The sequence below is a fragment of the Marmota flaviventris genome, chromosome 11 (genome assembly GCF_047511675.1).
Source record: "Marmota flaviventris isolate mMarFla1 chromosome 11, mMarFla1.hap1, whole genome shotgun sequence".
Taxonomy (NCBI): Eukaryota; Metazoa; Chordata; class Mammalia; order Rodentia; family Sciuridae; genus Marmota; species Marmota flaviventris.
The window spans coordinates 50,342,580-50,369,037 of record NC_092508.1 but is presented as its reverse complement, the minus strand read 5'-3'; the positions used below and the strand labels follow the sequence as shown (position 1 = coordinate 50,369,037).

General features: G+C 34.2%; 1 protein-coding gene across 1 annotated transcript in view; it reads right to left on the bottom strand.

Annotated features, from left to right (window-relative positions):
• Nckap1 (NCK associated protein 1) overlaps positions 1-26,029 on the bottom strand; it is a 99,408-nt gene extending 73,379 nt beyond the window's left edge. The window contains exons 1-2 of the mRNA XM_027943958.2: positions 25,680-26,029; positions 7,655-7,765 (exon numbers count right to left, since the gene is read on the bottom strand). Of these exons, the coding sequence (XP_027799759.1) occupies positions 7,655-7,765; positions 25,680-25,787 (219 nt within the window). The 5' untranslated portion in view covers positions 25,788-26,029. The remainder of the gene's footprint in view (positions 1-7,654; positions 7,766-25,679) is intronic.
• Positions 26,030-26,458: the final 429 nt, after the last annotated feature.

Below are 26,458 nucleotides of genomic sequence, written 5' to 3'. Positions count from 1 at the left end.
AAACAGAGAAACAAAAGTTATGTCTATGTCTCTTAGAAATAAAACCTATTAAGTAATCCCAGCGACTTGGGAGGCTGAGGCAGGAGGGCCATAAGTTGAAAGTGAGCCTCAACAATTTAGTGAGGCCCTAAGTAACTTAGCAAGACCTGCCTCAAAATAAAAAATTAAAAGTGCTGGGAATGTAGCTCAGAGGTAAAGTACCCAGGTTTCAATCCACATTACAAAAAAAAAAGTAAGAGTTCTACATTTTCAACTGGCCTTCTGACTAACAGAAGTGCAATGTGTTGCTTATAAAGTTGGGACTTAAATTATTAGGCCTTACACCTTCTAATTTTGCTCTTTTGAAATACTGTCCTTAAGTACTATGTATGAGGAAGCCTGAAATATCATTTCACAGAGATAGAGAGAAGTTCAGTATCTCCGCTAATCCAGCTGGGCCATTTCAGTAACACACAGGCCAAATGGATATACCTATAATCTAGAGCTGTTGAGGCCAACAAAGAAACTCCCAGGCAACCCACAGAATTAAGAAATAACAAACTGTTACTGTTTTTCAGCCAATAAGTATGGAGTGGTCTGCAAAGGTAATCATAGTAATGATTAATATCAAATTCAGTAATAAAATGATCTGTATTTCACTACCTAAGCACATCAATTTGTCTCAGCCAAAATTTTGAAAATTTAAGATTCTGGTAACAAAATGGTTAAATTAAAGCAAACTGCTAAAATTAATTTTATCATAAATACTAGAAAATCACTAATTACATGCCTCACTATAGTGGAGTTGGTTTACATGTAACATTTTTACATAAAAGACATCACACTGTATTAGAGATAACACAACTTATTTAATGGCACCATTGTCTATTACAAAGTTAATATAAATACAAATAAGCAAGTCCCTTTACATTTAATAATTTTAAAGATCTATTATGTGATTACCCTAATTTTTATAACCTGAGTACACCAGACATAAAACAAACTTTTCTAACTGACTACATGCCATCTTTGCAATCAATAAATGCATCAAGCTATTTATGTTGAGATGGCAACAGGTGCTACTGACATGTGCAAGGTAATCTGACAACTTAAACATTCCTGTCTGCTATACTTTTCAAAGTATTTATTTCTTTTTCCTGTCAATTATCATTTGCTCCTGAGGAAAGTACCCTTTAATATAGAGTGTTACAAAATATACTTGTTACAATTTTGCCTCAGTAAATTCAACAGACGTAGTCATAGGAGAACCAAAAAGCCTTTTTCTAAATAAACTTCATTTATTTTTATAGAATATCATTTCTTATTGCTCAAAATCATCTGTTTTTTAAATAATTTTTATAAAGTTATAGTTGTGAAACCATCAACCCTAACCAGCTTTAGAACTTCTCCATTAGCCCAGAAAGTTCTCTTGTACCCATTTACAAATTAATCCTATTCTCACCCTCAATCCTAGGCAAATTCTGATCTGTTTCCTGTCTCAATAACTTGCCATTCTAGACATTTCCTATAAAACAGAATCACACAATATGCAGAGCTTTTTTATATTTGGCTTCTGTCACTTAGCCTAATGTTTCTGATGTCCAATTATAGCATGTATCAGTAGTTTGTTCCTTTTAATTGCTGAATAGTATTCAGTTAAATGTATATAACAAGTTTTGTCTATTCATTCATCAGTCAATGGACATTTGAACTCCTTCCAGTTTGGGGCTATTATGAATAATGAATGCTGCTATGAACATGTTTTGGACAGATGTATTTTCGTTTCTCTTGGGAAGATTTCCCAGGAGTAGAACTGTTTCCTTTCCTAGTTCTCAGCTGTTTTCAGATATGACTCAGACAGGCAAATGAATGAAAAGAGACCTTTAAACTAAAGAGTTACTGTAATAATATATTATTCATTTATTTGTGAATACTGCAATCAATCATATTTTCAGGCTTTAGGAAGAAGTTGAGGAAAAAAGCACTAAGTCTACCCTACATAAGCTTATAATGTAGAAAGGGATACATAGATACACAGGAATTCTCACTTCTGTTTTTTAAGGTAAATATCCAGTTTTAGAAGCTGGTTCCTTACACCACAACTAACATCCAGGTACAAAGTTCAAAGATGATAGAAAAAGTACAATGATGAATTCTCACATTCAATCAAGACAAAAGACCTCATAAACTGGTAATAATAGGAATGAGGACAAAAAATCCCTGTATAGTGGTATGAAAAAGAACAATGAGAAAGATCAGAGCTTCTAAGAGCAATGAGGATGGTAAGCAAGATAGGGAAAATTAAAGAGGACCTAGAACTAGAGGGCACCCAAGGGTTATTTTTGGTACATGAGTACAAGTTGAAAGAGTGAGTGACAGATGCTACTGTTTCCTCAATTGGAAAGCCTGTAAACAGGAATAAAGATTATCTTTAAGTTGTCTTGGCTCCTCTTAGTTCTTTTTGGACATCTATTGTTCTTGGGAGATATGGGTGACAAGGTCAGGTGGCAACAGTGGGAGAATAAATCCCCACTTAAAATTTCTAATATACTGCTTCCACCAATTCTTTGAACTTAAGAGGGATCTCCTAACTATTCATCTGTCTTTTTACTGTCACTCACCATCTCATGTTCTACTTCATTTCTTATCCATTTTAATTTTAAATGATCCATCACTTTAATTATTTCCTCTTTTATTATAACTACCTTATAAGATCTACAGCAGAAGAAAGTAGATACCTACACTAACTTAATCTCAACCTGATTTCATGATCATTAACCATAACTGAATGACTAGAACACTACTTACTCCATTTTTACTGTCAATTAAGGATTACTGCACTCCTTCTTTTCTGTCTTAAAACCCTCAAGGGTTCTTCAGTTTAACTCTCACCTGAACCCTAGCCTGAGTTCTAGATTCATATATAGAATTGGCTAATCAACATCTACACTCAGATTTCTATTAGGCCTCTCAAATCTAAAACACTCAATCCTGAATTGTTGGATATTACCTACACTACACCTCCACCCCACACCTATTCTGTTTGCTTCCTCACTAGTAAATCTTAACATTTTTTCAACCTCAAAATGTTGAGGTCGTTGTCTTTAAAAAAGAATACTGACATTTCAAGTTTCCATTAGTGTCTTTTTAAATGTAGATATATTTACTCACAATGAAGTACACTGTCCCAACTCTCAGTTACATTACTGTATAGTAAGATGATTCCTTTTAAATCAAAGTCTTATTTGTCACTCTACCACCTCCCAGTCAACAGGAATTCAAAGATAATTGCATGATTCAAGAAGACAGATATGTGGGGTACCAAAGAGAAATACTATTTTTATTTTGTTCTACTTCCCCTGGTGAAAGGGTAGGAGGACAAGAACTGGAAAAACTGTGTTGAGTCCAGAATCCCTATGTAATTCTTGTGACACTCCACTCACCAATAATGTCCTTTTTTTTAAAGACATTCTTATTCTACATACATAGGATAGTAATTTATATTATTTTCTCATTAATTTGTTAATCAAACTCAAATTATATATTAAAATGCACAATAGGCAAATTCCATAATGACATTTTTATGCCAAGTAATATTTTTTTATTTAAAAAAGCATAAGCTAGCTTTTAAATGTAAATACAAACAGAGGAAGAAAGAGGAAAAAAATTTAAATCTAAAAATTTTTGGAAAAAAGTTAGCACAAAAAGTTTTAACACACACCTTAAGATTTGCTTAAAGGGGGCTGGAGATGTGGCTCAAGTGGTAGCACGCTCGCCTGGTATGCATGCGGCACTGGGTTCGATCCTCAGCACCACATACAAATAAAATAAAGATGTTGTGTTTGCCAAAAACTAAAAAATAAATATTAAAAAAAATTCTCTCTCTCTCCCTCTCTCTCTAATTAAAGAAAAAAAAAGATTTGCTTAAAGGACCTTTTAAAATTTTCCTGTGCCATTGGGTGTCAACATACTTTATATACAAACAGAGATATGAAAAATTGTGGTATATGTGTATTAAGAATTGTAATGCAAAAAAAAAGTACATATATAAAGGTATGAATTGGTATGAACATACTTTATATACAGAGATATGAAAAATTGTGCTCTATTTGTGTAATAAAAATTGAACTGCGAATGCAATTCCAGCAGTGGAATATTGCTGTTGTTTATTTAAAAAAAATAAAATCAATAAAAGATTTTTTTTTAAATTTCCTGTACAAATATTTTCTCTATGTACTAATAAGGCATAGCTAAGAAAAAAATCAGAAACCTATGAGAAACAAATTCCATCTGACAGTTATATTTTCAAAATAATAGAAGGTATCATGTTATAGATAAATAATTTCTCAGCTCAGAAATGCTTTGCTTAATCTGAAATTAAACGGAAATCTATTAAGGCCCATAGCCTGGCACATAATCACCACATAACAAGTGACGGCTATAATCATAAAACTGGTATTGCTTTTATTCATCTTGAATTTTATTTCATCAAGCTACTCTGAAGCATATGAGGCATTTAGTTGAACATCATAACCAAGGAAAAATCCTTGGTACCAAGTTTTTCCTAAATCCAGAATTAGGGATACAGAAGATTAAATGGTTACAGAGACAGTAAAAATGACTCAATAGACTCCAACATCACCACTGTTAAAGTCATGTTATATACCAATCCTGCTGCTATGTGCTCACAGCTTTTAGTAGAATTTTAAAAAATGGAGTTACTAAAGAAACAAACACCAACATTTCTTTTGGCTGCAAAAATAAGATGAACCTTTTTGTTAAGACTCTATCTTAAAAACTTAAAAAAAAAAAAAAGCACTTTTGTTGAATTCACCAAAACAATTTTTATGAGTACTTTTTTCTGAAAATAGGGATGAGTAGTTACATGAATCAGCATAGAACCAGTGCTAACTTTGATCCCTGAGAAAAAATAAGCATGTTCTATAGCATATAAAAAGACTATTGTGTACTTAGTAGCCAGAATCTACACGTTTATCAATCCCAGATGCTACTTGTCATTCCAAGTCTTGAAACCTCCAGTAACTAATTCTATGGAGTTATAAAAAACTGAACTCCTCACTTCTTATTTCCAAACCCAAGTTGGCAAGGAATCTCTCACTAATATTTCAGGAGGTCCAGATTAAAACTGAAACACTAGACTTTACAAATATCTAGCAGGTAAAAAAAATCGTATTATATGAATATTTGCAAAAATATGATATGACAAAATTCAGGCTTCACAAAAAATAAGAGTAAATTCTATATGAGTAGTCACAACATTCAGCAATACTATGTAACCAATTTTGAAAGTGAAACACAGAATTAACACATAGCCCCATAATTTTACTCCTGGTAGATATATATGTACACACACATACATATAGGGGTGTGTGTGTGTGTGTGTATGTGTGTGTGTGTTTGTGTGTATACATATGCCTAGAAATTAAAATATATAAACATATAAAAACTTTTATATAAATGTTCAAAGCACCATTATTCACAACAGCCAAAGTAGTAAAAACAACCCATGAATAAAATGATAATCCACATAATGGATTATCATTTTTCAATAAAAAGAAATGAAGTACTAATACATGCTACAATGTAGATAAACCTTGAAAACATTAAGCTAAATGACAGAAACCAGTCACAAATGATCACATATTATATAATTACATTTTTATGACGTCTCTAGAATAGAGAAGGATGGAAAATGAATCAATGTTTTCCTAGGACTGAAGTGTTGGCAAGAAATAAGGAATAAATGCTAATGTGTAAAGTCAAAATACATTCTATTGTCATGTATATCTAAAAAGGGTTACACCTAAAAAGGGGTTATAGATAAAATGTTCTATAACTGACTGGGATGTTGAACATAATAAAACCAATGAAAGTATACATCAAATGGGTAAACTGTTTTGTGATAATTTATCTCAATAAAAGATGTTATTAAAAATATTAATTTTGTGCTTTGAAAGTTCAACTACTAAAGAATGAAAAGCAACAGTATTGGTATTACAAACAGTTTGCAGAGCATATCAAGAATAGAAGAGATGCTTAATTAACAATTTAACAAGAAATTTTACTGTTTAATATTAAACAAAATATAGCAGAGGTTGTAGCTCAGTGGTAAAATGTCTACCTCACGTGTGTGAGGCACTGGGTTCAATTCTCAGCACCACATATAAATAAATAATATAAAGGTCCATGAACAACTAAAAAAATAATTAAAAAAAGAATAAGAATATATATTTAAGGAGCTCTGTAATTTTCTAAGATCTTATTTTCAGAAACTATGCTACATGAAAATTTATACTATCAATCTGAAATTAAATGAACACATTAAATTAAAAAGATTTTCTTAAAGAATTCATGTTGCAGATATGTAAAGATTTAAATAAGACATATTCATAATAAAATTTCTCTCTTAGAATGTATAATCTCAGATGGGCTAGGCAATTAATGTCAGTAACTAAAAGATTAGTTCTCCACACAAATAATCATATTTTTAAGAAGTGTATACTTTGAATTACCCATTTTATAACCAGGAATAAATTGTGATGCATAAAATACAAATTATAAAACATGATCTATAAAACCAAGATCTCTACTAGCCTGTTCTTCCAAAAACACACTTAAAATTTTTTCTTTAAAAAGCACTTTATCTTTTTTATTTAATTCTGACTAGAATTTTCTTCTATATTCAAGGGTTTTAAATAAAAGAGGTATCAACAGGTTAAATAAAAATCTTCAATGAACACATGTGATTCAATAAAACAAAAAGATAACACTATGTTTTCTAACACAATAAAGAGGGGGAAGGAAGAATAGATGTTCCTTTGATTAGACAAAGGGGAATGAAGGGAAAAGAAGGGTATGGGAATAGGAAAGATGGTAGAATGGATCAGACTTAAATTTCCTATTTCATATATGAATACATGACCAGTATAAGGCAACATCATGTACAATCACAAGAATGGGAAGTTATACTCTATGTACATACAATATGTCAAAATACACTCTATTGTCATGTATATCTAAAAATAACAAATAAAAAACAATGTATCTTTTAAACAGAAATTCTCAAAATAGGGAAGTCATATAATAGGAAATTTCTAGACTAAACTTGAACCTAAAGCAAAAGAAATAGCATGGATTATAACATGGGAAAATCAAAGAAAACATATAAAACTAAAAAAGAGATGAAGAATGATCCTAAGTCAATAAAACTTAATAAAATACTATGAGGCAAAAAGAAACTCTTAAATTTTCTAAAATTTGCTATTTTAAAATGTTGTTATAAAGAACTACCAAAAGTTGACATACCAGGAAGAGTTGATGAAGAAAAAACTTTCCCACATGATGAGGTATTATGGGAATGATAAAGATTCACCATAATTTTACTGTATTACTTTTCAGAAATGCTTTTGTCAATGATGAAAACCTTAGAAAAGCAAGTATGTATTTTAAAACTAAACACAGCTAATTACCAAAACCAACAAAGCTCTATGCAAAAGTAGTTGTCATTTTTTTGTCTTCAGAGATAAGAATATTGCCTCTAAATCAACGTATATAATCTGCATATTTAAATAAGAACAAATAAATAAATAAGAGATACTACAAGCACAACTTACAGATGGTTAAAATTATATAATAGAAATATCAAGATACTTACATTGTTGTTGCGGGTTTCTACAGCAGGAAATTTTCTGACTATGAATTTCACAGCAGATTCTAGGTTTTTGTCAATAAGGTAAGACGGTTTGGCCTTGGGATCTCCACATGCCTGTAAAACAACAGTAATAAAGAAAAGTGAAATGCATCCTCCTCTTAAAATCAAGGAAGAATAGCAAATCTGTAATCAGGAATTAGAGAGATATTTATTGTTTTGGTGAGCAGGTGATAAAATGAATAGGCAAAGTGCAGGGATTGTCATAGCTGAAATATGCAATGGGAGACAGTACAGAGATGTTCTTCTACTGAAAAAAAAATGCATGGAAAGTTTCAAAGCAGTCAGCGCAGAACAGCAGTGAAGGAAAAAGCTCAAACCTAAAGAAAAAAAAAGGAAAAGAAAAGGAAAAAAGAAAAGAAAAAGAAAAAATTTTGGTTTGAGGTAGGATTGTATTCATCTGAAGCTAATAAAATATCACAAAATTAAATATTAAGTAGAGTACTGGATATGTTTCTTTCTAGGTGTTTTAAAATAAAAGCTTATGTTTAAATGTCTTCTCCAAAATGTTTTCCTTATTCATTTTAAAAATTTTAATACAAAAGCCCTAGTTCAAAAGAACTGGAAGCTGCTAAAATTATCTTTACAGTGCTAAAGAGTGTTGCCTGTTCCTCTGAACATCTGAGTTACAACACTGTTTTCCATCATACCAGCAGCACTTCAAACAATGAATCTACATCTGGTCTATATCTACAAGTACACAACAAATGGAAATGTTTACATTTGACCACATCAGCAGTACAGCATTCTCTGTAGTGAACTATAAAGCACTATACAAATGTACGATATTATTAGAACTTTTACCTGAACTATTAGCAATACAGAATATAGTCTTGAGTACTGTTCACTGTTTCATTATGTGATATTTAATTAAATGCTTACTAGTCATACATTATTTCTTAGGGAATTAATAAAATTATAACATTCTATTTAATTTAATTTTATTCCATTTTTAAAAGGATGCATCCTATGAAAAGTTATTTCTGCCTGCCATGTGTGAGAAAATATAGTATTTTTTGACTATGGCTATGTTGTGAATTACAGAAAGAGAAGTTATGAAACATGAAACTGATCTGAAAGCGGGCAAGCAGGCAGAGGGAAGGTGAAAAGCTTTGCAAACCTTCCAAACTTGTCCTTGCTGGGGAAGCATTGTAATAAAAAGAGAGAAAATTACGGGTAAACAATGATTGCCAAACTATGACATACTTTTCAGTAGAAAACTTATGCACTGTAGACTACGAATAACAAAACAAAATTAGAACTATATTGGTGCTACAACTTTAAGGTATTATAAGTAGTAAGTTTTAGTATACAATAAATTTATAGAGTTTATATTATTCATATATATCTAAATACTACTGTGTAAGTGTATAACCATGTCAGTCAGTCTCTTGGTGTTCTTCCTAAACCAACTTAAATAATGTTAGAAAGAATGGAAAAATAAAGACTACATGCAGCTATAAAAATAGGGGTAAAATCATTAGTGAAATTTTACATACCTTAAAAAGAAACGGTAGCCAAGAATAAAAATAAATTGTTATTGGATGACTTTTGCACTTCAGCTCAAAATTGAAACTATTTTTAAAATATTACCTAACTTCCTTCTAAGCCAAAGTATAAAAAAAAAATCAATGTAAACATTCCTATACTTTATAAGCAGAAATAGGAATGCAGTTTAAAATATTCCCTTAATTCTTAAATATAATTAGATAAACCAAAACTTTTTTAAAAATTTAGAACTCCATAATCTTTAACCAGATTGACATAAGGTTAGCATATAAATTCACCCCCAACATCATAATATTAGCATGTATCAGACTTTTCCTCAGAATAAACTATCATTCCTTTAAAATATTGTTTATTGTAAATTAATCTTCCAATTTATCTTCTTCTTCCCAAGATATTATAAAATAAAATAACTAAGAATTTGCCAAAAAAAGAAATAGCTACTAATTAGCATTTCCTTACATGAATAGCATAATGAAAATCAAGGTTTAAAAACACTTAACATAGTATGGAATCCTAAAACACCCAAATAATGCTCAGTTTTCTTCTGATATGTATTACTTTCATACTCTACTCAAAATTTCATCCATCCATTCTAACAGTATTAGTGATTACCAAATAATGAAAATACGGTTGACTATAATGCCCATTTCCCAGGATCACAAATTTTACTGTATCCAATCAACTAAAGAAGGTGTATGGATAGATGCATGTGCAGCTTTCTTAAACTGAAAACAAAAAGAAAGGAATTTCATTTCTCTTTCCTTGGAAGTAGTTTACCTTTTTCCATACTGCTTAGTAATTCTATCTAAACATACTATATTGGGAAGCAGTACACCACAAAGATTAAAAACACAGATTCTAGAATAAAACTAGCAGGGTTTCAATTTTCACTACTTATCAGCCATGGGACCTTGAATATATAACATCTCCTAGCCTCAGTTTCTTCATTTGTAAAATGGGGGCAATTAATACTTACCTCATAGGGTCATTATGAGGCTTTCAAGAGGACAATTCATTTAAGGTATTTAGCAAAATGAATGGCACATAAGTGCTCTAAAAATGGCAGCTGTGGTTTATAATAATAATGATAATAATTATCCAAAAGTCTAATATAAACAGTAATACTAACAGTCTTTATCATACTTTATCAAAGAGTATAGAACTAGCAATTTAGTGTTAATTTCCTTATGACCATGATTTCCTCTCTCAATCACATATTTCCTTCATTCACCCTAAGCTTAAACATACTGTATTTGTTTGACTTATATAAATTAGTTTAGCCTTATAGGTACGAACATAGAGTTTTACTGGTTTGGTTTGGTTTGCTGGTGCCAAGGATTGAACCCAGGGCCTCATTCACATTAAGCGCATACTCCACCAATGAACTACACCTCTAGTCCCAAGAACAAGAGTTTTTAGGATAGGCTATCCTAAAATTCTGCTTTATCACTTAATAGCTATGTAACTAGCCATATGGTTCATGCCTGTAATCTCAGCAGCTCCAGAGGCTGAAACAGGAGGACCTCAAGTTCAAAGCCAGATTCAACAACTTATCAAGGCGGTAAGCAACTTAGTGAGACCCTGCCATAAAATAAAAAATAAAAAACAGATTGGCAACGTGGCTCAATGGTTGAATACCCCCAATCCTGGGAACCAAACAACAACAACAAAAAAAAAGCTGTGGAAATATGAGCAAGAGATTTTACCTCTCTGTACCAGAGACTTTATCTATTAAAGTGGAGATTATAATTCCAAACTTCTCCTAAAAAGTTTTGTACTCACCACATTAGAATGTGTGTTTGTGTGTAACTTAAAAGAGTGTTTGATAGACCATAAAACACCAATAAAAAAATACAAGGTTCATAGAAACTATATAGAAATACTGGGCTCTATTTTATTTATTTCTGAAATCAACTTACTTGATTTGTTTACAAGAGAGACATTTGTATGATTAATTCTTGGCAAAAAAGAAAAAGTACAAGGAAAAAGTAAACTATGATGTTACTAATAGTTATCATCTAGGTACATATATCCCAGCATAAAACTGCAACTATAACTCAGTTAAGCTACGCTATACTAAAGCAGTAGAGCAAAATTCTATCTAACCAGAAGTCTATTTATAAAAATTAATCTTCCTTACTCTACAAAAAATTCATTTTGAAAAGAAAGAAATTATAAGATGACAACTTGGATTTTCTAGAATATAGCCTCACTTAAAAACATATCTCATCCCACTATAGCTACAATATTATGCAAAATGAATCCTTTACTATTATCATCCTGAAGTACCAACATTTTTAAAACTATATATACCAATATATTTTAGACTAATACATATCAGAAAGACTTATAACAGAGACTGAATCAAAATCTTTAACAAATTACCAACTAAATTAATTTTGAGCACTTCTATTTCCTCCCTACACTCCAAAAGAGAAAAAAAAAATAAGATGAATACAGTACAAAATTACATCTAAATCCCCTAATTTTATAACCCTACCAAATTGTGTCATAGAACTGAATAAAAAAGGCTATTTCACTATACAGAAACTATATGTAAACTATAAATTTTTTAAAAAGAACTCCTCCAACAACCAACAAGGTATTGTGTTTTGCTTTATCTTACTTTCTGTTTTCATAATATAGGAAATATAATTTCAATTTCCAAGAGATGTCAAATGAATTTAAATATATAAATTTCTAGTTCTCAGAATTAGACCTTTATTATCAATAAGTATTCTAGTTATAACCTTCAAATTCAAAAAGGCTAGGACTACTTAATGTGGCATATTAAATTATAGTACTGTTTAAGAAAGTACTTAAATGTAATAAATAAGAACCTAGCCTCCTATGTTAAGTGGATCACAGAATAAAGGTGTTTGGCTACAAACACCAAGACTAGGCTAGGCTTGACAGAATTTTAAAATAGAATTTTGAATGAAGTATGTCTGCCACCCTACAACTTAAATCCTTTCTTGAATCCTTTTCTCAAGCTATTACACTTAAGATTACATACCCTGGCTTAACTTTACATGGTTAATGCTACATATTCTATCTATTCATAAGAGATTAAACAACAATCAAGAAACAAGAAAAGAACCAAGACTCAACTCTTGTTTGCAAAAACACCCATGCTTTAGAATTGCCTAAACTACCAATTTACAGAAGAATGGAGTTTCAGAGAAACTGATTTTGTTCAAGGTTCTACATCTACTATGTGACAAGACCTCAATACAAATTTACATTTGACTCCAAAACAATAAAAAAAGTTCAATCTGTAACTATATGCTCCCAAAAAATTATGTAAAAATTTTTTTTTACATTCTTTCCATGCCTCAGCTACTCAAAATATTCATGGAGTAATTACTATCAAAGTAAAATATCTAATTGATTTGACTAGTTTAATGCTTTAAATTCTAATCTAATTCATCAGTAAAATACATTACTTTGTAAAAATATTAAAGAACAGAATGATTTATTTTTAATTCAATAAATTAATTGAAATTTTGCAATAAATTCTTAGAGGTCAAACTAAGAATGCTCTTTGGTGAGGTCTTGGAACAGAAACCAGCCCCATCTTTGAATCATTTTCAGGAAGAGAACAAAAATATAAAATGTGACCAATTCATGCTAGAAAAAGGACTGTCATTTTTCACTCAGTAACCAAGAAACACCCTATTTTTTAAAGCAGGTTTTGCAAAATTGAAGACACAAGGAACCAAGATTCTCCCCTTAGTTTTTTGTTCGTTTTGTTTTTTAAATATTTTTTAGTTGTCAATGGACCTTTATTTTATTTATTTATATACGGTGCTGAGAATGAAACCCTAGGCCTCACACATGCTAGGCAAGCGCCACCACCCCAACCCCTCTCCTCTTAGTTTTTAACAAACTAAAACTAATACCTAGAATAGATATCACCTATATTATTGACTGCAAAAGCAATTTACTGGTCATTCTTTTGTTTTGCAGGGTATTGAGGACAGAGGACATTTTACCCCTGTACTATATCTCCAGCCTTTTTTATTTGAGAGAGTCTAAATTGCCCAGGCTGGTCTTGAACTTCTGATGATCCTCCTGCCTTAGCCTTCTGAGTTGTTGGGATTATAGGCCTATGCTATTAGGCCCAGTCTACTGGTTTGTTGTTGTTGTTTTTGGTACTGGGGATTAGACCCAGGGATGCTTAACCACTACCACATTCCCAGCCCTTTTTATTTCTTATTTTGAGACATGGTCTCTCTCAAAAAATTGTTTAGAGACTCAATAAACTGCTAAGGCTGGCCTAAAACTTGCACTCCTCCTGTTTCTATTTCCCCTAGTCAATGTGTTAAATACCACATTGGCCTCTACTGGTTATTTTTATGATAAATTTTTTAAGTAATGGAAATAATACAACAAATATGAAAATTGTACATAAGTATTTAAAAACCAATCAACAGCTAATCAAACCTGGAATTCTGGTATCAGTGGTTAGTCTCCCAATTTTTTCTCTTGTATATCACCTATATTTTGGCCAATCTGTTTTAAATTAGTGCTTCCCTTGTACTTGGAAAGGTGAAAAAAGAAAAAAGAAATCAATCCACTGGTAACAGTTGAGATTAAAAGGCCTGAAAGGACAGTATACTGAAATTACTGGAAATGTTTTCAAATTAATTTACTTTATTAATATTTATTCTTAAGTTTTAGGTGGACACAATATTTTATATTTATACGGAGCTGAGGATCGAACCCAGTGCCTTGTGCATGCTAGGTGAGCACTCTACCACTGAGCCACAACCCCAGCCCCTCAAATTAATTTAATTTTATTAATAACTACACTTCCTAATTAAAGCCAATAACAGATTCAAAGATACAGAAATTATGGTTATTGTTCTCTAGACACAAGTTTAAGGATAATCATGACTTAAGATCATGAACCACTACATCCTTCAAAATTCTTAATAAAGAATAATTTTAATGATTCAAATAAGATACTAATTACTATTCAATTCAGAAGATGTCTGTTACTATTGCCCCAAAACATTTCTCAGCTTCCAATATACAGAACATTTCAGTTTACGAAACAAAGACATTAGTTTAAGTGTTATAAACTGTCAACACTTTTGTTATTAAGAATTAGATTTTGGGCTGGGGTTGTAGCTCAGTAGTAGAGTGCTTGCCTAGCAAGCGTGAGGCACTGGATTCAATACTCAGCAACACATAAAAATAAATAAATAAAATAAAGGTATTATGTCCATCTACAACTAAAAAATATACTTTAAAAAATGTTTGTTTTTTTTTAATTTTTTATTAGTTGCTCAAAACATTACAATGATCTTAACATATCATACATTTGACTCAAATGGGGTACGTAATCTTATTTTTCCACGTGTACAGATTGCAGGATCACATTGGTTATACAGCCACATTTATACATAGGGCCATACTAGTGTCTATTGTATTGTGCTGCCCTTCCTATCCCCCCCTCCCCTCCCCTCCCCTCTTTCTACCCAATCTACTGTGACAAGTTTCTCTCTCTCTTTTCTTTCCCCTCACACCATCTTATATGTAATTTTGCATAACAATGAGGGTCTCCTACCATCTTCTGTGCAATTCCCCTTCTCTCTCCCATTCCCATGCACCTCTCCTCTCTATTTAATGGTAATCTTCTTCTCATGCTCTTCCTCCCTGCTCTGTTTTGAGTCACCCCCATTATATCAAAGAAGACATTCTGCATTTATTTTTTAGGGAGTGGCTAGCTTCACTTAGCATAATCTGCTCTAATGCCATCCATTTCCCTGCAAATGCCATGATTTTGTTGTTTTTTAGTGCTGAGTAATATTCCATTGTGTATAAATGCCACATTTTTTTTTATCTATTCATCTACTGAAGGGCATCTGGGTTGGTTCCATAGTCTAGCTATTGTGAATTGTGCTGCTATGAACATTGATGTAGCTATGTCCCTGTTGTATGCTCTTTTTAGGTCTTTTGGGTATAGTCCGAGAAGGGGAATAGCTGGGTCAAATGGTGGTTCCATTCCCAGCTTTCCAAGGAATCTCCATACTGCTTTCCAAATTGGCCGCACCAATTTGCAGCCCCACCAGCAATGTATAAGTGTACCCTTTTCCCCACATCCTCGCCAGCACTTGTTATTGACTTCATAATGGCTGCCATTCTTACTGGAGTGAGATGGTATCTTAGAGTAGTTTTAATTTGCATTTCTCTGATTGCTAGAGATGCTGAGCATTTTTTCGTGTATTTGTTGACTGATTGTATGTCCTCCTCTGAGAAGTGTCTGTTCAGATCCTTGGCCCATTTGTTGATTGAGTTATTTGTTTTCTTGTTGTTTAATTTTTTGAGTTCTTTGTATATTCTGGAGATTAGAGCTCTATCTGAAGTGTGAGGGGTAAATATTTGTTCACAGGATGTAGGCTCCCTATTTACCTCTCTTATTGTTTCTCTTGCTGAGAAAAATTTTTTTAGTTTGAGTATGTCCCATTTGTTGATTCTTGATTTTAACTCTTGTGCTATAGGTGTCCTATTAAGGAATTTGGAGCCCGACCCCACGAGATGGAGATTAGGGCCAACTTTTTCTTCTATTAGACGCAAAGTTTCTGGTTTGATTCCTAGCTCCTCGATCCATTTTGAGTTAACTTTTGTGCAAGGTGAGAGAAAGGAATTCAATTTCACTTTGTTGCATATGGATTTCCAGTTTCCCAGCACCATTTGTTGAAGATGCTATCCTTTCTCCATCACATGCTTTTGGCACCTTTGTCTAATATAAGGTAGTTGTAATTTTATGGATTGGTCTCTGTGTCCTCTATTCTGTACCATTGGTCTACCTGCCTGTTTTGGTACCAGTACCATGCTGTTTTTGTTACTATTGCTCTGTAGTATAGTTTAAAATCTGGTATTGCTATACCGCCAGTTTCACTCTTCCTGTTTAGAATTGCTTTTGCTATTCTGGGTCTTTTATTTTTCCAGATGAATTTCATGATTGCTTTTTCTATTTCTGCGAGGAATGCCGTTGGGATTTTGATTGGCATTGCATTAAACCTATAGAGTACTTTTGGTAATATGGCCATTTTAATGATATTAGTTCTGCCTATCCATGAACAAGGTATATCTTTCCACCTTCTAAGGTCTTCTTCTATTTCTCTCTGTAGGGTTCTGTAGTTTTCGTTGTATAGTTCTTTCACCTCTTTTGTTAGGTTGATTCCCAAGTATTTTATTTTATTTTATTTTATTTTTGAGGATATTGTGAATGGGGTGGTTGTTCTCATTACCATCTCAGAGGATTTGTCACTGATATACAGGAATGCCTTTGTGGCCATGAACTTTATTTAATGAGGGGAAAAAATTAACATGGAAGGCTAGGATTGTAGGTCAGTGATAGAATTTTGCCCTGCATGTGTGAGACCCTGCATTCTAGCCAGGATAGAATAACAACACCCAACATTTATCCAACATTCATTTACTTCTTACTCATAATCAGACACTGTACTAGGACTTCTGACAAATTAAGTCATTTAATTCTCAACTTATGAGGTTAATTTTTAAAAATTCCTAATTATGGGAGAATTAGAATATCTACTGGAGATTATAAGAATTAGAATCAGTAAGATTAGCATGATTTAAAAAGCCAAAAAACAGCTTGGAGCATAAAGGACCTGTAAGCATATTAAGTACTATGAAGCCAGTTTCACTACAATGAGCAGCCGTCCAGAAATTTAAGTATAACAAAACTAAATCATGATAGGGAATAATTATCAGTGAAAGAAATCACAGGTATTAATAAATTTACATTTTACTTATTTCAGTGGTTCTTAACATCAGAAGTACTTCAGGGCTTTTTGTGATTCAGTAGGTTCAGATAAGGATCCAGATATGTGAAAAATTTTAAAAACCTTCCAAGATAATTCTATTGTAGCTAAGAACCACTCATCTCCTCATTTTATAAATAACTATAGCCAAGTAGAATAAATAATTTGCCCACGTTTTAAAAACATTAGTATCAGAGCTTTATAATGTAGCTATCAACCCACAGAAATATACTACAAGTATGGAAAAAGTTCAGAAAAGGAAGTATAGAAAAGTTTATAAATGTATGCCTGTAAGAAGTGCATTACTACGGTATTTTTTAATCTTATATATTTTACATCTCTACCTATTTTTACTGAACAAATGTTCCAGAATCTGAAATAATGATGATTAGTCTTTATCAATGCAAGGCTGAAGTTCCTCATACTTCAAAACCAAGCACAAGTGTCACAACCTCTCCTTCCCATCTCTCTCAGACTGAAATCCTTAATTTCCTTCTCAAGACTCCCTTGGAATCCTATTCACACACTGGATTTTATTTAAATATCTATGCATCTCTCTCCCACTTAGATACAAATGTGTTGGCAATAGAGACTTCATCTTAATTTACCTGTTTCTCCAATGCCAGGATAGAATAAATGAATAAAAATGAATAACATTTGGGACCACCTGAAAGACCAGCTCTTATGAGTTATAAAATAGTTTTAAAGATGCAGTTTTATCATAAGCAAATATCTAAAATACTCAAATATGTAGTAAGAAACTATTTTCTAGTACAGCTTTATGAAAATAAGAGATTCCTTTGAAATCGGCACATATACAAATCTATTTACAAACTACATAAAGAACTTATAAGGTCTGGTAATGTAAATAAAATACTCCAGTACTGTGTTTTTTAAGAGATTTTCTCATCATTGTCAGATTAAGTAAACAATTTACCAAAGTCTAATAATATAAATTTTTAAATAACAGAATCAAAATTAAGATTTACTATATTTACTAATAAATGCAATGTTAAAAATAGCAGACCACACACACATTTAAGGCATATAATTAAGTACAATTAATTTTGTAAAGTCCAAACAGTGAAAGAAATAGACTTGTTATTTTTTTCTTAATTGCATTTCCTACATTTCCAGTTACAGGCTTTTTTCAATGTAAAAACATAACCATTTGACTTTAAAAATAAAACATCTTCAAGTGAGGAAATAATTGCATGTACTCCTAAAATTATGGAAGAAAAATGCTTGCTGTTTCTTTTCCTTCACACTTAACATTCTGTTTTATACATACTTTGCTTCCCCCAGTTTAAGCAAAATTTCCTATTTACTTTCTTTAGCATTACTACTCTGGTTAGTCCTCTCAGTTTGCACATTTCAAAATGCATCTGCAGCCAAGCGCAGTGGTACAGGCCTGTAATCCCAGAGGCTCAGGAGGCTGAGGCAGGAGGATCACAGGTTTGAAGCCAGTCTCAGCAACTTAGCAAGACTAAGCAACCTAGTGAGACCCTCTCTCAAAAAATAGAAAGGGCTGAGGATGTGACTGAATCTCAGAAGTAATCATAAGGGAAAAAAAAGAAAAAACATTTAACATGCAAAGTAAACACAAAATATATTTCCCAAAAAAAGTTTGAACTGAATTTTTAGGTTCATAATTCTAAATTATTTTTCATTTTAACACTTTAAAAAATCAAGTAAAAATCTCCTGTAATAAGCATCTTAGCAAGTCCCAATCTCAAACAAAAAGGACTGGGGATGTAGCTCAAAGGTAAAGTGTTCTGGGTTGAATACCTAATACCAATAATAAATAAATAAACAAAATTCACTCTGGTACACTGACATTGATAACATGATGTAAATGGTCTTTTCATACAAATTCATATAACTTTTATACAGAAGTAGTTCACAGTAAAAAAGGAAAATTTCTGTAACATAACCATTATGCATATTTTAAAGGTTACTGCATGTTCAAATACTGAATTCTATTTTTCCTCAGAAAGATTTCAGAAGAAATCTCTCCTACAAAAATTTCAGGGGCTGGGCTTGTAACTCAGTAGTAGAGCACTTGCCTTTCATGTGATGTGTGAGGCACTGAGTTCAATTCTCAGCACCACATATAAATAAATAAAGTTCCATTAACGGCTAACTTTTTTTTTTTAATTTCACTAATGACTGTAAATCTGATGGCAAAATAATTAAATTTAGGGCCCAGGATTAGGGGTCAAGGAAAGAAGGTACTAATTCAATTTTTCGGCAATCTCAATAATTCAATTTCTTTATAACATAGATCTCAATAATTCAAGTTCTTTATAACATACATCTACATCATAGATCTAAGGAGAATGAAAGAAAATGCAAAGCAGCATATTGTAAAGTCTCAATAAATGGCAGGTAGCATTACTTTTATTATGTACTATTATTATTGGACAGTTGGTCCAAGAAGTCTGAAGGACTAAAACTGCTTAGCTCTACTAACATAAAATGTCACTTGGCCCAATTACTGTTGGATTTTACTAAATACTAATAACATTGTTGGCACATGATCAAAGAAGATTGTAAATTAGACTTTCAAACATCCTAGCCAGAAAGGACAAGAACTTTCAACACTGACATACTTTTTCATCTTGATTTCCTCATTTTTAACATATTGGATATAGTTAGCCAAATGTCCAGCCTTTAATTTTCTTTAAATGTAAATATTTCATTTATATGAAAATTGTACCATGCTGCTTCTCCAATTTGATTTTTGTAAAGAATCTACCTAATTTAATCATAATATAATAAAATATGCATGCACATATGTTAGCATTTGTACAGAGAAGGGTGTGAGTATATATAGCTTATTTTTAAAAGAGATGAACAGACAGGGAATTTTTGAAGTCACACATTTCTGTTCTGTTTGAGGTTCTTATAATAAACATACACAACTTTTGTAATGATTAAAATTTGTTTTAATATTTAGGATACTTAACAATTCCACAAAGGAAACACAATATGGATAATTCATTGTTACCACTTAAAAAACTAAAAATAATAATTTTTCCTCAGTATTATCCAGTGATCCAGTGAGGTTTCTGTTGTTGTTTGCAGTACTGGGGATTGAACCCAAGACTAGGCAAGTAAGTGCTCTACCACACAGCTACACACAAGCTCAGTGATCTTTATCCTCTCAGCCTACCTCCAACATAAAAAATAAATTACCAATCCTCATTTTACATGCAGCTACCTTAAAAATAAAGCAAGATATAACAGATTTATTTAAATAAGTACAAGCAGATATAACAGGATTTATTTAAATAAATACATATCATTTAAATTCAAATTTATTATTAACCTGTTTAAGGCTCTCAATAATGAAGCCCAAAATGGAAAGAAAAAAATTCTGATATTAACAATATTTAATAGCATAGAACTGTCACAATTCCATCTTGAAACAAGACTAACCTGATTTCTCTGCCCCTGTCTGACAAACAAAAAAGGAATGCCCTAATTCTGAAAGGGAAGACTAAAGCCAATTCTCCTCTCCTCACCCTGCACTGCTCCTTTTACAAACATCTTTTTTTCCCTGCCATTAAGCACATGATCAGCTAAAGACTTTTGATTTTACTGTTGTTCTGGTAATTTTTGTCCTCAAGAATCAAAACTAGGGCTGAGGTTGTGGCTCAGTGGTAGAGCGCTTGCCTAGCATGTGTGAGGCACTGGGTTCGATCCTCAGCACCACATAAAAATAAAATAAAGGTATTGTGTCCACCCACAACTAAAAAAAATATACAAAAAAAAAAAGAATCAAAACTATCCAAAACCATGAGAAGGACTGGAGGACAGAGAATTCATCTAATTAAAAAAAAAAAACGGTGTTCGAAACCTTGAAAATACTCCATTAAAGAAACCATTTCTGATAGCTGCAAGGGGTTTTTATTTTTCTTTCTCCTTTTCTAACCTTCAGAATTGAGGCAATAATTTAACAATAGGAAAAATGAGCAAGTATTAACAGATCTTTTTTTTTTAATTTTTTTTTTTTAGTTGTAGATAGACACAATACCTTTATTTTTATTTTTATGCGATTCTCAGGATCGAACCCGGTGCCTTCCACATGTGAGGTGAGCACTCTACCACTGAGATACAACCCCAGCCCAACGGATCTTTTTTGATACAGAGATCAATCTTATGTTGGTGATAGTGTAGCAAAAGAATAAATGATTTAAAAAAAAAAGAAAGAAACATGCTTTCAACTCAACAAAATCTTTCTTTTGGGGTTTGGGCGTATGTTTGTTAAACAGCAGTAAATTTTCAGAAAAACAAATACTAAAATAAGTTCCTCAGATTTATAAATTACCAAACATTTATAAAAACCTAAACTATTTAAAAAAAGAAAAGAAAGAAAGAAATTTTAACCTATTTTCACATATTATTATCCTTTATCTTCACAATTCTATGAAGTAAATAGGAGTCATTACAATCCGTATATAATAAACCAGGAGCAGTGGTGCATGCCTGTAATCCCAGTGGCTTGGGAGGCTGAGGCAGGAGGAGCACTAGTTCAAAGCTAGCCTCATCAACTTAGTGAGGTCCTAAGCAACCCAATGAGACCCTGTCTCTAAATAAAATACAAAATAGGGCTGGGGATGTGGCTCAGTGGTCAAGTGCCCCAGAGTTCAATCCCCAGTATCCCCCCTCCATAAAAAATCCCTGTATTATAGAAAACTAAAGCAAACTGTTCATTACTATTTAAAATGAACCTTACTATTTAAAATGAACCAGTACAAGAATACTTGTACTCTACTACTTCTCAATGAACTAATAAATATAAACATAATCAAAGTTAGAATAGTGTTCCTCTTAATTTTCCCTATTTCACCCATCAAGAAAAGGGAAGTTTAGGGAAGTCAAGTAACCTCCTCATAGTTAAAGAACTCTCAGTGGGCTTGGGCTGTAACTCAGCAGCAGAGAGCTTGCCTAGCATGAGGCACTGGGTTCAATCCTCAGCACTACATAAAAATAAACAAATAAAATAAAGGCATGTGTCCACCTACAACTACAAAACAAAAAAAAAAAAAAGAACTCTCCGGGACAGAATGAAGAATGGAATGCAGATCTCCTAATCTTTGGCCCAAAGCTCTTAATTCTACCAACACACTCTCTGCCATGCTATAGCAAATGACAGAAAAGTGGCCTACAAAAACGTTGTCACTATGTGAGTGACTGAATAGCATTATTAAGTTTGGAAAAGGAAGATATGTATTTTTTTTAATAAAAATTAAAACTTTAAGGAATTAGGAATAAATTTAAACATTAAACTACCTATCACCTTCACATCTTTTACTTCCCAATTCCCCTTTGTGTTCTTACAACCCCTATTAAAGTACAAGTTTCCCCTAATTTTTGAAACTTGTAAATATTCAAATCTCAAAAAAATTTTTGACTGATGAATTTAAAAAATTTTCAGTAACCATGTTATACTTCCCTCATAAATGTTCAAGCATATTATAATAACCTATTTTATTTAGCTCACTAAAGTATATTTCTTTGCATATCTTCACTAACATCTTTTCCACTGTATACACCTCTCTTGTGAAAATCTGAAATGTGAAATACTCCAAAATCTGAAGAGTTTTTTTTTTTTTTTTTTTGGCATCTACATGATGCCATAAGTGGAAAATTCCACACCTGACATAATGTGGCATGTCACAGTCAAAATGCAGATATCCAAAAAAATATTGTATAAGATTACTTTCAGGCTATGTGTATAAGACACATATGAATCATTCATGTTGACTTGGGTCCCGCCCCAAGATATCTCATTATATATATTCCAAAATCTGAAAAAATCCAGCACACTTCTGATCCCAAGCATTCCAGATAAGGAATACTCAACCTACACTTTCAACTGAAATAGAGCAGAAAACCACATTTGGTAGACAATCTAATATGCACATGCATTAATAAAAATGTGATAATTGGCTGGCAGACACATACTATAAGGTGGAAGATTTTTTGGAGGGCTCTGAGATTGAGATTGAAAAGATGATGTAGCTTATACTGCCATAAGAATGCAGACAGCATGAACCTTATAAACACATGGTGAACAGCTCTTACTCACTTCTTTGGCAAGATATTTGAACAAATGTTTCAATCCCTTGGCCAGCTGGGAAGATATGACAGTCTTATAGACAATTCCATAGGCTAAAAATCCAAAATCTATCCAATGCTTTATATGCAAAATTATACAAGGGGAACAAAACAAAAGTCATTATCATTAAACACATATTTCTCTGTGTGTATATATATAAAATTTCAACAAGCTCTAACCACGGCCTTATGTCCAAGTAATGCCCTAATATACAAGTACTTTAAAAATACACTGCATAGAAGGAATTCATCATCAGGCAAGGTAGGCAAAATATTTCTCAAAAAACTATAAATATATGGCAAATGCTAAAATATAGTATTTCAATAACTCAAAATACTTGACACTTGGATATGACAACAATCACATTCAGCTTACTTTACATTTCAGTAGTTAATGAAATGAGAGCCTAGGGCTGAGGTTGTGGCTCAGCACCTAGTACATATAAGGCCCTGGGTTTGATCCTCAGCACCACATAAAAAAATAAATAAAATGAAGGTATTGTGTAATAAATATTTCTTTTTTAAAAAAAGGAGAGCCTTAAGTTCCTCAAAACAGGAAGTGAAAAAAAAATAGTGCTTTGAGAAAAGGCAATGAACTGGAATTATAAGAGTTTAAATACTTATCATTTAATCGTATCTATGAAAGTGTATATTAAAAGCTGACTGTATGCACACTATAAAATGTTTAATGACTACTTAAAAATAGGTATTCTGCCCAAATACCCAAATCACTTTTGATGTTACTCTCACTTCCTCTTCTAGAAACCATCAGAACCATTTCCTTTAACCACAATACCACAGGTCTAGTAACTTTCAGAAATGTTTGTCTTGTTCATGTTTGGGGCTCAGTTTTCATATAGGCACCAATTTCCAAATTTCTTAAACAGCATAAACTCACCCAAAGCTCAGGTCAGTGTAAACTAAAGTAATTCTATCTAAAATTAAATTATTTCTAAACTATATAAATTTGTAATCAAGGCTTCTCTGTAAATGCAGATGGCTTCTTTGTAATGACAGTGAGCTACAGTCACATAACATGTAACAAACTAAATAGGCATGTTGCAGTTACTCTTCCAGATTGCACTGGGTTTAGAGTCAATTAATCCTTGCAATTAAGGTGAGTAGCCCAAGAAGATAGCTATCCTTTTCCAAAGTTTTGTTTTTTGGTGCTTTGTTTGTTTGTTTTGGTGGTACTGGCAATGGAACCCAGGGCCTGAGCACACTAGGCAACCACTCTACCACTGAACTATATCCCCTGCCCCAAATGTATCATTATTACTCAGGACGGTCTTCTTTATAATTAGTGTGTAAATCATCTGCAGAAATAATCAATTTTACACTCTAACCCTTTGATGTGAAAATCTCCACAGGCCTAACTCACAACCTACAATCTACTGCTATGATTAAACTAAAGAGGTAACATTTATGATACCATAAAAAACTAATAAAAAAAATATGAAGATACGACATCAAATACACATTGAAAATTCATAAGGATCTAAACCAAAAAAAAAAAAAAAAATCCCCCTTTTTCTCTTTATCAGATTTTTTAAAACTTCTCAACCTTGTTCTAAAAGCAAAAGAATTTAGGTTGTTTTCTCCTAAAAAGAATTAACGTAACTTTTTTTTTCTATCTTTTCATCCACTTTTCTGTCTTCCTCTCAATCTTTAGACACGTACATTTTCAATGGACCTGTTTTAGTTACTCAAATTGTGAGACTATGCTATATCCCAGCGGTAGTGCCAACATATTAACTTTGTACAGACACTCACTGTACTTTTAAGAAATAGTGTTTTGGTATTATCAGATAAGAATTAGAAAAACTAAAATGAGGAGGAGTACAGAGGGAAGAGAAAAAGGTTGTTATTCCTGTTCTAGTGACTCACAGCCCAGAAGTATTTCAGAAGAAAATTGGTTCCACCCTCACTTTCCCCTCCTCTCCACCTTCAAAATGAAATAATCTTAAATCGTCAACACTCTCTCAAAGGGCTTTTATTTAGCAACCTAAAATAAAGTGAAGAGGAAAGGATGCGGGGTCCATCCGATTAGCCATTCCTGCCCACATTCCCACACTTGCACACCAGATAATTGAGAGGAGGGCCGTAAACCCTGTTCGCTGCTGCCATCTCCGCCAGAGCCCCTCGATCTCAGTCCTGGAGCCCCAAGTTTTCCCAGCCCACCTACAATACCCCCCCCCCCGCTTCCTGAGGACGCGGGCCCGGGGCGAGGGCACCCAGGGGCGAACACGGTGGACGCGGCGCCCCTCTCCCGGCGCGGGCCCGGGTTCCCATCGGCCGCCAGGAGCCGGGAAATGGCTTCTCCCTGCCTCCGGCCGCTCCGCGAGCCAGCGGGGGAGGCGCTCAGGACTCTGCATTAGGCCGCGTCGTATCCCGGCGACCTGGGGTCGGGCCTGACGCGACGAGGCCGAGATTTCTGCCCTCTGCGCTGCCCACTGCCCCCACCCTCCCGGCCTCCCCTGCCCTCCATCCCTCCAGGGCCCGCCGCCCCCGCCGCGGCCTCGCCGGCCCGTGCGCACCTTCTTGATGTTGTAGAGGCGGGTGAGCATGCCGACGCCCCGGTCGTTGAGGATGGTGAGCTTCTCCGCCAGCTTCTGCTGACTGGGCTGCAGCACGGAGCGCGACATGGTGGTGCCGGTGCCGCCGCCGGCCGCCTCGCGCCCAGTCACCGGCCCGCGGCCTCCGCAGCAACCTCTCTCAGGCCTCCTCCCCTCCCGCCCGCGACCTCCGCCTCAGGGGAGCGCGCCCATAGCCCTCGAGCCCCAAGCCCGCGCCGGTGACAGAGCAAACCGCGGCGGATGCCTCGGGGCCCCTTCCCGGGCAGCAGCCAGCGCCCCGGCAGCCTCCTGCCTTCCGCCCGCCGCCCTTCCGTCCCCTCCCCCGGCGCTCTCCACCCCAGCCCCCACCGAGCCGCCTTCCCCGGCTCCTCCACTAGGTGTGGCGGCGGCGGCGGCGGCGGCGGCGTCGGCGTCTCCGGCGGCTGAGAACGAGGCCGCTTCCCGCAGCCCCGGACAGGCGCTCGGTCACCTGATCGGTCCCGCTGGCGCCCCCGCGAGGCCAGTCCGGGGACTGCGCCCCGCCGGCCCTCGCCCTCCCTGCCCGGCCCTGGCTCGGCTGGCCCACTGCGCCGGATGCCGGGATGCGAACGTCCCGTGCTGGATGCACCAGGGGTCGCGTCTTCTGTTCGTCCCACTAATCCCCGCACCCTTCGGCTTCTAGTTCCCCAAAGTTGCTTTTCCTCACCACCCCCGTAAAGAGGCCCGCAGGAACACTGGGAAGAAGGGGTGTTTTGAGGGCG